At 35.6% G+C, this 15,756-nt stretch overlaps 1 protein-coding gene across 1 annotated transcript; it reads left to right on the top strand.

Moving 5' to 3' along the window:
* The first annotated feature begins 246 nt into the window (after positions 1 to 246).
* SALL4 (spalt like transcription factor 4) lies at positions 247 to 13,589 on the top strand. Its single transcript, XM_053693740.1, has 4 exons — positions 247 to 371; positions 7,287 to 9,674; positions 9,967 to 10,253; positions 11,776 to 13,589. The coding sequence occupies exons 1-4, from the start codon at positions 305 to 307 to the stop codon at positions 12,214 to 12,216; spliced, it is 3,183 nt and encodes a 1,060-aa protein (XP_053549715.1). The 5' UTR covers positions 247 to 304; the 3' UTR covers positions 12,217 to 13,589.
* Positions 13,590 to 15,756: the final 2,167 nt, after the last annotated feature.

Here is a 15,756-nt window from a genome sequence, read left to right as displayed (position 1 = left end):
GAATAAACCTCCAAAGTTCATGTTTTTGTTACAATCATGAGCATGGAAGCAAAAATGGGAGGACTACATCTCCCATACTCCTTTGCTCCACCCTGATCAATAGCCCTTATTTGAATAATCTGTGAGTTTTTTGGACCAAAGCCAATCAGCTGTCAGAGACCCATGATAAATCGCAATGCATTATTGATAATCATAATTACTCCGACATGCGCATTTCCACCTGAAGGGGGGTAATTACCCAACTCTTGGAATTTGTTGTGAAGAAGAATATAATTGCCACTATTTGGCTGCTGATGCTTGCACCATGTCGAGACGCAAGCAGGCTAAGCCCCAGCATATCCACTCGGATGGGCAGCTCCTGGAAGCATCTGGTGAGTAAGGCTCTCAGCCCTGGCACTGTAGCATCGCCGGGCAATGATTCACTTCGTAATTTTATTATGATTTGTGTTTTTTCATTTACATCACTTATGGATTTGAGCTGACCCTCCATGCTGACCACTCGTGGGCTGGAAACGGAGTCCCACACAACTACTGAGATCTCTAGAACTTCACCTACATCTCTTTTTTTTTTACTTATTGTAACCCATTCCCGTGCATTGTCCCTCCGCGGTAGTTAAAGGGTTAATATAATGGCGATGAATAGGACAGTGTATATATAAATATATATTTTATATTGATCGCGGTACTGGCAGCCGGACCAGCACTTTACATCTGCGGAGCCCGGTACCAACTCTAAGCAGCACCTGTTTTATCCGTATGTATTTTATACACACACTTATATCTGATATGTGTGCGCCTATTAGTCTGCTCCCCACATACTTATTGAATATTGGGACCCAGCGTTATCAGCACAGGCTCAGTTTGAGCGGATCACCCGCTGCATGTTGATTTAGATCTAATGATTTACTGTAAATTGCGAACTTTTTTAATTATTAAAATTGCATAGAGGTATAAACTAATGTTAGTCAGAACTGTCCGTTACATTCTGAGAAGTCATTTTGCAGACAAAACTTTTTTTTTATATACTGTACTGATATTCCTATTTCTGGGTCCAGGTAATAGAAACAAAATAATGTTATTGGTTATTATTCAGTTAGGTATTTTATTAACCAATATTGCGTTCATATTTTGGTGTGTATATATATATATATATATATATATATATATATTTCCTTTTGATTGAGGTCAGTTACTATTCCCTCTAGGAACAGGGTGACCATAAGGCAATAAATACCATGTTTAATGCATGACTGTTTGCCTTTGTGCATATGGTTGGGTGGGGGTGGAGGTGCTGTTTCCACATATAAATCTTTGTACACTGCTGGGTCCCACCCCTAGAAGCTACAAAAAGAAAGCAGAATTAAGTATTCTTTATTCAGTACTACTGCCCCCTGATCGCCCACCCCCGGGGGGGGGGTAAAAACTTGTTAGCTGGGAGTCATTAGTAAGACATGAACTGGTTTTGAATTGAAGTCCAATTTAATGTTACTCAAACCCTGTAAATACAGATTAAATATAGTGATAGGGTCTAACAAGTGGAAGAAATAATTCTAGTAGTTACAATTTTATCTGACCTGTGATAACAGTTTATCACTGTTGAGTTGTTGCTAAACATCCGCTCTTATTGCTCTTGGACCTTATGCTCTAGCGCCACCTACCGACAAGTCTGAATAAACGACCTCACTTGCAGTGATTTGATTTTCGTACTCGTGTGCTTGCCCAATTAGCACTTTACAGGCAGTGATGTACTTACAGCAACATTTTGATCACTTATCAAACTGTTAGATTATGTTTAACTGAATGCTGTGGATTCTCGCGAAATATTACTTCTGGACCCGAGTAAAGTTACAAGCCAATTTTTTTTTTTTTTGCTTTTGTGTGTTTTTTTTTTTGTTGTTGTTTTTTTACATTTGGTAATTTACAACTCTTCAGACTGTCCTGAGGGTTTTTACCTGCTGATCAATTTGCAAGTCAGGAAACCAGCAGGTGGTATTTGATACAATACTACACATTGTAAATTAGCATTTTAACTTGCCATATGTGTTTTCTATCAAATACCCGAATTCTCTTGATGAATATGTTTCTTTATAAAGACTAACTCGGGTTAACATTTATAGAGCACATTGGCAAATGTGTGGTTAAATATTAACGAAAAAAATAAATAGTTTGAGAATATATATATATATATATATATATATATATATATATATATATATATATATTGCTCCCAACTGGTAGATAGAATTTATTTTTAAGTGTATATAATATTTAGTGGGAATGGTGGGTTTACTGATTCACTAAAGGGTACTACAGAACTCAAATGGTTTATGTAGATTACTCTATATTAACTTGTGAGTAAATATATATATATATATATATATATATATATATATATATATATATATATATATATATATATATATATATATATAATCTCAATGAAGATAGATGTCTTGCACTTATGATGCTGCTATGAGCCATCTTCAGGAGCGGGTTATATATTGTAATTGGGCCATATTCTGCACACTAAATTTGTGTTGCATGCGAGGTGTACAATCTGTTTTTGTGTGTAAATTAAGAGAAGGAAAAAATATATATATATATTCTCTATATCTCAAACACTTTCCCTATACAACTTGTTTCTTGGGCAAACCTAGTGTGTTTTGGTGGGGTGTTGTGTTTTTTTTTTGTGTACACCTTGATCATACTGGATGGATGATTGAGAGACTAGAAGATCTATGCTTCTATAGGAAGATTATTCACTTGCCCATTTTAATGTGGCGGGTTAGCATCTATAGGGATTTCCTTTTGAGTGCAATTGATCACACATAGTCTACAATAGTTCTACCTTAAACATCTAAACCATTTCCAACCACTCACTAGCAGAAACCCTTTCAGGAAGAAATGCTGTAGGACCTAGTACATAACAGGCAAAACAAATCTAGAGTCTTTATTTCAATGCCATAGGCTGTTGTATTTTTTTTTATTTTATTTTTTGTCTCAAGGTTAGAAGCTTTAAGTGATTGGGGCAACTTTGTCTGCCTGTCAATCAAAGAAAACGTTTCTTCCTAGTGGTCCTTATGTGACGTCTGACAGAGTTGCTGCTGTAACCTTTGCCTCTTCCTGCCTGCTGTGGGTGGTAAGCTGATGTTAGGCTTACAATTAGGACTGCTTGCAATTGACCTTGGCAGCAGGGATTGTGTCTTAAACATAGTATTGGTGTGACATGTAGACTGCTTGGTTTTTGGTCCTGCTTTGGCTGATGGTAAGCTTCCTGAAGAAGAAACTTATAGTCAACCTATCTATTCTCTAGACTTTTTCCTAAATCTTCTGTCTTGTAGCAATTGCTTTGTAACTAAAACCATTGCATGTTTTACAATTTTTTATATATATATATATTATATATTTTTTTTTTTTGGCCCACAGTACCACGAAGCAGAAAACTGACATTGCTTTTCTATTGAAAACGCATTTCCCCACTTCTGATTCCATAATTAAAGGGACACTGAACCCAAACATTTTCTTTCGTGATTCAGATAGAGCATGCAACTTTCTTCTTTACTCCTATTGTCAATGTTTCTTTGTTCTCTTGCTATCTTTATATAAAAAAAGGCATCTAAGCTTTTTTTCTTGGTTCAGAACTCTGGAAAGCAGTTTTGATTGGTGGATGAATTTATCCACCAATCAGCAAGGACAACCAAAAATGGGCCGGCATCCAAACTTGCATTCTTGCATTTCAAATAAAGAACATTTGATAATAGGATTAAATTAGAAAGTTGCTTAAAATTTCATGCTCTATCTGAATTACAAAAGAGAAAATTTGGGTTCAGTATCCCTTTAAGCATGCATATTGAATCACACTTATGTAGTTACTTGTTTAATTTAACATGCATTTCCTATGTAATCTTTAATATATATATATATATATATATATATATATATTTTAGTGTGGTCTATGGCGAATTCAACCATTAGTAACCAGTCTTATAGAGAAAAGTTTGGGTGTCTGAGCCTCTACTTTAAATGGTGTTCTAACTTTAGAAGTGTAATAAAGCCAGAGTCAATTAACAGACAGCACAACTGTCTACTCAATATTTTGGGTATTTAATCCATTATTCAATAGAAGCATAATTAACAATAGGGTTTTTAAATCTAAACTCCTGCTGACTTAGCTACATTCTTCCAACTTATTGGATAACTAGATGCTGAGAGATAACATTCCACAAATTCAGGGGTGGGTAAATGGAAAGCTGCAGAAGTTTCTGGCTCTCTGCTTTTATCATTAATGATGCATCCACCACCCATTAATGCATGAACAGAATAATACAATTCTTGTCACAAAGGGAAAACCATCATTCTGATAGAGGGTGTGTGTGTGTTTTTTTTTTTTTTTTTTTTTTTTTTTTTTTTTTTTTTGTTTGTTTGTTTTTTTACCTACATATAAAGCTTTATAGATTTTGATTGTAGATGAGAATATATGGGCAAATATATTTTAATAAACACAAGCTTAATTTAATAAATTGAATAGTCTTTCTCTATACGTCATTTAATGGATATTTATTCCATGAAATAACCACCTTTTTTATGAATTACCCCCTGAACCTACTAATCTTAAAATGTGATGAGCTCTTGTTTTGACATTGCTTTTTGTGTTAAAATATTTCTTCAGTATTAAAGTGACTTGAAACCCAAAATGTTTATTTTATTATTTAGATAGAACATACATTTTTAAAAGAACTTTCCAATTTACTTCTATTTTTGCTTCATTCTCTTAGTATCCTTTATTGAAGGAGCAGCAAGGCACTAGGAGTTTACTGAACACATAAGTAAGCCGATCGCACTACATGTATGAAGCGACCAATCAAGAGCTAGCTCCCAGCTCTTGAGTCTACCTAGGTATCTTTTTCATACTAGGAGAACTAAGCAAATTAGACAATTAAAGGAAATAGGAAAGTTGTTTAAAATGCTATTCTCTGTACTAACGGAATAGCAAACCTATCATGTCAGCAAATGGAAGTGACGTTTTGTCTGATCAAAAATACACACTGTGCTCTTCCAATGCCTGCATGTCACAACCCATCAGATTCTATGTTAGGGCAGCCGCACGCACTAACATAGCCATCAGATTGTTGGGCACATGCGTTTGCAAACTTTATATTTGTAGACACATGTGTCCCAACAATCTGATGGCTATGTTGGTGCGTGCGGCTGCCCTAACAACATAGAATCTGATGGGTTGTGACGTGCAGGCATTGGAGGAGCGCATGCGCGGTGTGTATTTTTGATCAGACAGCTGACGGAACGTCACTTCCATTTGCTAATCTGATATGTTTGCTATTTTGTTAGAACATGCTTGATCTGAATCATGAAATTTAAAAATGTTGTTTCATGTCCCTTAACCCCCAGAAATGCAGTTGTTTTCTTGCGTGGAATATGAGCTGTATTGATGAAATACAGTGGAATTGCATACTAAAGACAATGGAAAAGTACTTATTCTGAATTTCAAATGAGTAGTAGACTTTTATTATTTAAAAAAAAAAAAAAACTTTATACCATTCTCCTCCCCCCCCCATACATCATGTGACGGCTATAAGCCAATCACAAAATGCATATATGTGTATACTATGAATTCTTGCTTAGGCACAGCATATTCATATCATCATTCAATGAGAGATTTATATTACGTATGTGTGTGTCAAAGTACTGTAGGTTGGTACACTTCCTGTATGTATAATTTATGTAATACTCTGCAATATTATACAATTTTATGTTTATAAATGTTACTTAAAGGGAATGAACTCCAATTTTTTATATTATTATTATTATTATTATTATTATTATTATTATTAATTTAATTTTTTTTTTTTTTTAAAGATAATCCCTTCATCCATTTCCCAGTTTTTCACAGAAAACATTTTTATATTAAAGGACCACTCAATGCAGTTGAATTGCATAATTAACAAGTGCATAATAAAAAGACAATTATTTAACACTTATTCTGAATTTGAAATAAGTAGATTTGCCAGCCCCCCTGTATCATGTGACAGACAGACTAGTGTAGATATACCATATGAGCTTGCGCACATGCTCAGTAGGGTCTTGTTTACCAGAAAGTGTGTATATAAAAAGATTGCGCAAAATTTGATAATTAAAGTAAATTGGAAAGTGTCTTAAAACGTCATGCTCTTTATGAATCATAAAAGTTTATTTTGACTTGAGTGTCCCTTTTTAATATACTTTTAACCTTTGTGATTACCTTGTATGTAATCCTCTTCTGACAGCCCCCTGATAACATGACTTTTTAGTTATCTATTGACTTGCATTTAAGCCAATTAGTGCAGTGTCCTCCACAATCCATGGGCGTGAGCACATTATCTATATGGCTCACATGAACTAGCACCTCCTGTTGTGAAAAGATGATGATGATGATAATAATGTGTTAAGAGGCTGTCTTTAGTGACTTAGAAACAGGCAAAAATGTAGAGGGTTTTAAAGGTTATAAAGAATAGAACAATGATGTTTGTTCAAAGCTGGGAAATGGGTAGTAAAGACATTAGCTTTCTTTTTAAACTATAACAATTTTTGTGTTGACTGTCCTTTGACAATTTTTTTTTTTTTTTTTTTTTTTTTTTAAATGAACAGTTCACCCAAAAAACTCTACCATTTTTACCTGCTTGAGTGTATTTATATTGTTTACAAGTAGCTAATTTACCCCTATTTTGGCCTTTGAAATAGCTGATTTAGCCTGTGGTATCCCAACCTATACTGACAGTTTTGATACTGGAGTCTCAGCTATTGAATAGCCTAAGTAAACACAGCCAGCAGAAGAATTTACACTCCCAGTGGGGTGCAGTGTAGTTAAGTAATAAAATAATTTTCCATTGTTATCTCTATGTATTATCTTTTGTTTTCCAGACAAATATAAGATAAGTAAGGAATAATGTGTACAAAAAGTGATAACATAATAAAAGCACAAAACCAGCTACTTCATATACACAAATAAACCGAAAAATTCAATTTCTCATAAATTTTATACTCTGCGGCTGGTACTGTACTGTCCCTTTAAGCCATTTAATTTATGTATTCAACTGGAAGAATTACCTTTTTTATTTATGGTATATAACATGACAGTTGTCATATATGCCCTGATTGTAGTGCAACTGTGTTTGTTTTTAACAGCCTCCCAATAAACAAGCCAAAGAGGTTTCAAACACTAGAAATTTTAAGAACTTGTATACATCTACTTTGTGGGAGTAAATAGCTTATTTTCTGCTTTGTTTTTGTAGTTGGTCAACAAAGCCCAGTCAGTGCTGATGGAGAAAAAGCTATGAAGAGGTGCAGGATGGAAGAAACCAATGTCTGTGACAAATGCTGTGCTGAATTCTTTGAGCTTTCAGAACTTATTGAGCATAAAAATAACTGCACTAAAAATCACCCAGTCCTCATTATGAATGAAAGTGGTGTGGTTCCCTCAGCAGGCTTCCAACAGGCTTCATCTGATCTGTCTGTAGAACCCATGGAAACTCAGACAAAGGATGTTTCATCAAAAAGCTCCTCTCTTCTAGATGAGAAGATTAAAGAAAAGGTAGATTCTACTAAAATAGTCCCTCCGTCCTCTCCAAAAACGAATGGTCATAGCCACTTGCCAAACGTGTCCAACACTAATGTGACTCTGCAGACTATTAATAGTACCAAAGTGGCAGTTAATCAACATACAGCAGATGGTATGGCAGCATCAATGGTATCTAATCCAAATGCTATTCCCATGATCCTTGAACAACTAGTGTGCCTGCAGCAACAACAACTACAACAAATTCAGCTTACGGAGCAAATACGCATTCAAATTGCCATGATGGCTCCAAACTCTTTGCATCCATCAATAGCTGCAGCAACAGATCCGCTGAAGGCATTGGGTGCTCATCTATCTCAACAACTTTCTGCTGCTGTTGCTTTGATAGGACAGAAAGCAGGAACACAAAGTCTTGCACTTGATTCTATAAAGCAAACCAAGCTACCTCATCCAAACCTATCCATGCCATCTAATGGAAACGTACCACTTGCTCTCTCAACATCGCTCTTAAAAACTGACTCTGTAAGGGGTATCCCTGCTGCAGTTGCAAGATTTCCCAACCCTGTGCTACCTCATTCTGCTGGCACTGTTCTCTTCCAGAATCAAATTTCTGCTAATGATGCTACAAATAAAGTCAGTGTTAAGACTCAAAGTATTACCCCTTCTGAAAGCAAACCTAATGGTGAGGATCAATTCTTTAGACACAAGTGTAAGTTCTGTGGTAAAGCATTTGGTAATGATAGTGCATTGCAAATTCATTTGCGTTCCCATACTGGTGAAAGGCCATACAAATGCAACATTTGTGGCAACAGGTTTACAACTAAAGGGAATTTGAAGGTACACTTTCAACGTCATAAAGACAAATACCCACACATAAGAATGAATCCATATCCTGTCCCAGAGCATCTGGATAATGTTCCTACTACAAGTGGAATTCCATACGGTATGTCTGTTCCATTGGATGAGTCTAATGTACTTGTGGATACAAAACCTGTCTTGGCAGGCCTTTCAAATACTGCACTGAATCTGTCTAATATTACAGAACCTTCAATAGGTACTCTTCTACCAAACATTCCATCAAAATCATCGCCTGGAAGCGAAGGTGAGTCTGTGTCATCGGGTGTAGTTGGCCATGAATCGGGCACTGACCAGAGTTTAAACTCTCCACCTGTTAGTGGAACAACTGAACAAGGATCAGAAACTAGTAAACTGCAACAACTTGTTGAGAATATTGATAAATCTGCATCTGGTCACAATGAGTGTTTAATTTGTCATAGAGTGCTTAGTTGCCCTAGTTCACTAAAAATGCACTATCGTACACATACTGGTGAAAGACCTTTCAAGTGCAAACTCTGTGGACGTGCTTTTTCAACCAAAAGTAATCTCAAAACACACTATAGTGTTCATCGTGCAAATACTCCTTTGAAGATGCAGCATTCTTGTCCCATATGCCAGAAAAAATTTACCAACGCGGTAGTGCTACAGCAACATATCCGTATGCACATGGGTGGTCAAATACCAAACACTCCTTTACCTGAAGAAGCTTGTGGTGATGGTGATATTGACTCATCAGTTGCTGAAGAGGAGAAAAATGAAGACCTTAGCAACAGTTTTACAGATGAGAACATGGATGATATGGAAGATGACTCTGAGTCTATAGAAGCTCCCTCCAGTTCTAAACCACCAACACCTTCAGGTGAGCTACAAGAAGAGCCACCAAATATGCCACTTGCTAGCCAAGATAATGAGATGGCTATGTCTTGTGTTTTAAATTTACAAAGACAAAATAGTATAAAATCAAGTGAAAATGGGTCACTAGAGAGTGATGGGCTGACAAATGACTCTTTAGTTGGAGATCATGATTATCAGAAGAGTCCAACACAATCTGAGCATAGGGCTCTTTCACCAACCAATAGCCAGGATGATAGGCTTTCTTCCAAGTCTCTTCCTCCTTACAACAGTAACATGGGTCTGTCCCTCAAAGCAGACCATTCAGAAAATAACTTTCTTGATGCAGAAGTTGGTGGTGCTCTGGATTTAACCAATGGCAGCTTTGGCAGGAAGATCAAAGAGGAACCTGGCTTGTCTCAGAATGGAGAATTTGGTAAATTTTATTATGATTGCTTTTTATACACAAAATTTAATATTAAATGTTAGAGTGCCTCGTAGTGTGTATGTATGTAATATTTAAACACCAAGAGAAAAAAGTATGTGTGTGTGTGTATATATATATATATATATATATATATATATATATATATATATATATATATATATATATATATATATAAATTTTTTATTATTCTATATCTCTCCTGATACACCCACCCCCCATGCAAGTTAGATCACTCTTAAGCAAAGTATAGAGTGATAAACCTAATATGTCTTTTTTACAGGAAGGACCCCCATGTATATTGGGGCACCACTATCGCTAATCAAAGTGGAAATGCCTTCTGACCGTGTTGGTGGATCAGCATTCCTAGGCCCTCCTAACTTGTCTCCTGGACTAACTCCACTTATTGTTCCACCCCGTCGTTCAGCAAAGCAGCATCTCTGTAATACGTGTGGCAAGAACTTCTCATCAGCAAGCGCTCTACAGATCCATGAACGGACACATACTGGGGAGAAGCCTTTTGCATGCACAATTTGTGGAAGGGCTTTCACAACAAAGGGTAATCTTAAGGTAAGAATATATAGATATATATATATTTTTTTTTTTTTTTTAGTGTTGCTACTTGTATAAGTACTAAAAGGGCCAGTAAAGTGTGTGTGTGTATTTCTGTAATCTATCGACTCTACTAAATTTATTAGCTAACTTCAAAACACTGCATTTTAGGCTAAACATAAGACCTGGCTAGCAATATTTGGGGATGAATACCTGGTCTCGCCCCTCCTATATAAGGCAAATGGTGCGTGGAGTTTGGCTGTCAATATTTGCAGTAAAAATTATTTGCTTTTTAAAATAATTAGCCTTGGATAATGTTATATAGCAACACAACAGAAATTTACTGTCCCTTTTTTTTAAGTATATGGCTATTGCAAACACTGATAATTACTTTTTGTAAATGAGCTGAGGACAAAACAACTTGACTCCACAGTAACTATACCCTATCCTAACTTTATATTATGAAGAAAATAAACAATTAGGATTAAGAGGAAAGATTGAGCAATAAAAAAAAATGGAGGGAGCTTGTGGTCAGGACTTAACCTATGATTATATTTCATTTAGAGAGGCAAAAAGCTTTATAAAGTGGGAGTTTAGTATAAGTGGACTAGTTGATCAGAACTAGTGACTTAGAACCCAGGGAGGCTTGGTTATGACTATATGAAATAAGCATTCATATTTAGGGCACGTTTAAAGGGAGTTTACGCTAAAATATTCTCCCCTTTTAATTGGATCCTAATGATCCACTTTACCTGCTGGAGTGTATTAAATTGTTTATTTTTGCATTACCCTTATATTGGCATTTGAAATGGTTGATTTAGCCTGCAGTATCCCCACCTATACTGAACGTTTTTGGCCTTTAAAGCCAAGCTGTGTAAACACAGCTAGCAGAAGAAATTACGCTCCCAGTGGGGTATAGAAGAGATAAGGTAATGTTTAATTTTCCATTGTTCTCTCCAAGTATTGGTGACTGGTTTACGGACAGATATAAGATAAAGAAGCAGGTATGTGTACACTGTGATAAAGCAATGAAATCTGATTATACCTACAAGTTAATCATCCCATTTTATTAGGTTGTGGCCTCAAAACACAAAATCTGCTATTTAATATACACAAATAAACCTTAAAGCAAATTCTCATACATGTTATACTCTGCAGCTGGCAAAAAATGTAATTGGAAACACATTAAGGGAAAAACTTTTTTTTTTTTTTTTTTTTTTTTTTTTTTGTGTTTAAATAATTTTTATTAGGTACATTGGTTTTACAACATAGCAAAATTTTTTTTTTTTAAAAAAACATCAGATAATTATGCAGATAGATTAGACATATTTTGATCAATAACCTAACTTTTGTAAATTTTCAAATGCATAAAGAATTATTAAAGATATAACAATAGCTGAAAATACCTAAGAGTAAGTGAATTATGATGAATTGGATGAAGCGAAAGAAGGCAAAAACAATTTTATAGTATACTGTTTAACTAGTGATGTGATATATTGCAGACCGTTTAATACATTTTAATTGTATCTTCTGTTTTCAGGTTCATGTAGGGACCCACATGTGGAATAATTCAGCAAGAAGAGGCAGAAGACTCTCCCTTGATAATCCACTGCCTTCATTGGCAAATGACTCCAATAAGAAAATTGTTGAGATTTTCCCAAAGTATATGGTAAATCCTGCAGTTAGCCTTAACCCTGCTGTAGGCATTGACCCTGCTGTGTGGAACCAATATGCAACAGTACTTAGCAATGGGTTGGCCATGAAGACTAATGAGATATCTGTGATTCAAACTGGTGGCATTCCTGGATTGCCCATAAGTAACGGGGGAGGACCTGTTATGAGCACAGCTACAGTTGCAAATCTTGATACCTCTCAAAACGGTGTTAGTCAAGTTATGACGGACTTGGAGCAAGCAAGTGCAGAGAGTGTACCAAAGCACCAGTTTACTCACTTTATGGAAGAAAATATTGCTGTTAACTGAGGCACAAGAAGTGGATAATGACTTGAAGGGCAAACGTACGGGGTCCTAGGTTCTCTTGGCTTTTAATTATATGGCTTGGCACTGCCCCCGAGATGGATTATAACCCTGTTGGTCACTTTGCCTAGAATACAATCACTGTTGCCTTGCAAACTAGAATTTGTTGGAAATGTGCTAACTAAGCAAACTGAGATCTGCAGCCTTCTGAGGACTTCATTAAGTTTCCATAGGTCATGGTTTACATTGACAAAAAAAGACTGGATTCAACTTTTTTTTACAACTCTGTAAGAACAATTTTAGTGCTTGTGTAAAGAAATATGCGGGTAAATATTTTGAAATATCTGCCACCGTTTTAGAAACATATTTTACAGATTGCTTTAATTCTATCCTCCGCATTGGTCAAGTGTTAACCAAAGTAGAAGAAAAAGTGATTCCTCTTTGTGCCATTCTTTAAATTCTAACCAGGTCATGCCAAGAGGTCAAACAGTATTGCGGTTTTTCCCACACCTATCCTCATGTTTTACAATGAAGTCTTCAGAAGCGTACAGATGTTCTCACAAGCTTTGCACACCATGGTTTTTTGTTTTTGTCTAACAATTTAAATTCCACTGTGGGCTGTGTTACAAGGGCAAATCCACTTGAAGCCCAGTTGTTACACTGAAAGAACTGGTTTCTTTAAAAGACTGAAGATTATTACTAAAATGAGCAGTATTAAATCATTATGATTTGGTTCCACAGCTGATCTTAATCATTTGCGAGACTTTGGTTCAGGAAAGGCTATTGACTTTAAGTTATCTACCTCATACATTATTTTATTTTTCTCATCTTTGTCGCTCTCCTGTAATTTATATAGCATTTGAAGTCTCCATGCACTGAAACACTTAATCTAATGTTGGAGTTAAAATCTTGCTTTGCTACACATTAATTTTCTCTCTCCATGGATTGCAAGATCAGAAAAACATGAGGCCAAAAATCTCCCCTCTATACCCGTGACCTAAAAATTGCATATTACCAAAAATTGTGATATTTGCACCTAACTCCTTATTTCAACTCTTTGCCATCTTGTGCCTTTCCTGAAGGACTATTCTCTTTGGACATAAACGGTTCTTGTTTACAATGAATAATTAATACTACAGAAACACAGCAGGTGGGCCTGCCAATTTCTGTATTGTGAATGTATGTCTTTTAGGAATATACAGTGTTTGGCATCCTCTGAATGTATTATATTTTATTTTTTTTGGTCATTTTGAGAATAAATTTTTTTGGGATGGCTTTCTTCTCAGAACATTTTCATATTTGTATAAACTGTTCAGTGAGCAGGAAAAATGTAAATCCTTGTAGAAGTCATTAAACAAATGTGATACCGCTTCTCCCCACCCCCTTCTAGACTTTGTCATACGTTCTAAGCATTTCAGTATGGTATTTATAAGTAAGATATGTAATATAAATAATACTAAATGTTGTTAAACAATGCATTGCAAATAATGGATTATATAAAAACAAAGTTCCCGATGTAAAAATTGAAATCGTATCATTGTCAATGCGATCACGTGATATCAATTATGGGTCGTGGAGGGGGGGGGGAGTGCCTTTGACTATGGGCACGCCCCCCCCCAACCTCCAATACCATATTGGAAGTGGCTATGGTTTCAGGACAGCCAAATGGTTAGGACGTTTCATGCTCTCCTAATGGCGCTAAAGCCCAGTGCAGTTAGGACGGCATATAATGCCCTAATGGTAGGAAGGGGTTGAATACATAATGACAACAGCACTTAATTTGATTTTCAAAATAATCAGTTGTTTGGGGGGGTTTTTTCTCTTCTGACCTGGCCACCAGTTTAGCTGTGTGGGTTGTTGTCTTATGAGATCAAATTTTAAAGGGACAATTTTAAAAATCTCCTTTTCAATTTGTTCCCAATGATACTTTACCTGCTGGAATGTAAAATTGTTTACAAGTGGTTCCTTTACCCTTCAGCATTTGAATTAACCAATTTAGGCTGTGGTATCCCCACCTATACTGAAAGTTTCTGACCTTAAAGGGCCATGAAACCCAAAAATTTTATTTCATGATTCAGATAGAGAATACAATATCAAACCACTTTCCAATTTTACTTCTATTATTTAATTTGCTTCTTTCTCTTGTTATCCTTTGCTGAAATGTTTATCTAGGCAAGTTCATATGCAGCAGAGAACCTAGGTTCTAGTTGTTGATTGGTGGCTGCATATATAAACTGATTGTCATTGGCTCACTCATGTGTTCCGTTATAAGCCATTAGTGCATGACTGCTCCTTCAACAAATGATACCAAGAGAATAAAACAAATTAGATAATAGAAGTAAATTAGAAATTTGTTTAAAATTGTATTCTCTATCTGAATTCTGAGAATTTTTTTTTTTTTTTTTTTTTTTTTTTTTTTTTGTTTCATTTCCCTTTAAGTCCAGGCTATTGACAGGTTATGTAAACACAGCCAGCTGAATAAATTACATTCCCGGTGGGGTGTAGAAGAGAGAACTAATAAAATTATGATTTTTCCATTGTTCTGTAGGTATTGGGCTTTGGTTTACAAACTGATTATAAAATAAGGAAGCAAGTGTGTGTGTGTACACAGTGATAACATGAGATTTCATTTAACCTGCAAGCTCAACCCATTTGTAATAGGCTGTGGTTTCAAAGCACAAAAAACAGGTGTGTGTGTATATATATATATATATATATATATATATATATATATATATATATATATATATATATATATATATATATATACGCTAACCTGAAAATGCAATTTCTTATACATTCAATACTCTGCAGCTGGTATGGGAAAAGCAATTTTGCACTACTGTTCCTTGCTATACTAGCTGCAAAGGATAAAAAATCTGTCTCTCAAAGCCCATTACATAGAACAATTGAAAAGGATTGTTGTAATACATATCCCTGCCACCCCCAGCTGGGAGTGTACTTTTCTCTGTTGGCTCTTTATGTAGCTTTCCTATAGCTTATACTTAAGTATTTAATTTTTCAGTCTAGTAGTGGGATCCAATGGGCAAAATCGGCTTTTTCAATTTACAGAATAAAGGTAAAGGAGCTGTATGGTAAAAAAAAATTCATGCACTCCCGTAAATAAAATAGATAATTGGAACTTGGATTTGTGTTTCATAGGTGTAGGGCATAGACAGAATCCAGCCACATAAAGCTAAACTTTATGTATGGTTGGTTGCAGCCACTTGGGGGCACCCATGGGTGTTTTGGAGACTTGTAAACCAGGATGCCAGAGTTTGTTGAGCCCTGATTTACAGGGTGAAGGCATAGAATATCTCAGCACAGCTGGCAAAGGTCAATTTGCATGACCTGTTCATATTAATTTGCCAGCTGTTAAAACCAGGACACCAAAGTTAATTCAATTTTCTCCCCCTATATCATGTGACAGCCACCAGCCAAGCTATATATATAATCTCTTTTTGCATATGCTTAGTAGGAGCTGGAACCTCTAGTTTGCAAATAATGTATATGTTTTTAAAATGGAAGTATATTGACATTAGTGGT

The sequence above is a fragment of the Bombina bombina genome, chromosome 1 (assembly GCF_027579735.1).
Source record: "Bombina bombina isolate aBomBom1 chromosome 1, aBomBom1.pri, whole genome shotgun sequence".
Lineage (NCBI taxonomy): Eukaryota > Metazoa > Chordata > Amphibia > Anura > Bombinatoridae > Bombina > Bombina bombina.
Note: the sequence above shows the minus strand (reverse complement) of the source record. Positions and strands in the feature narration are given on the sequence as shown.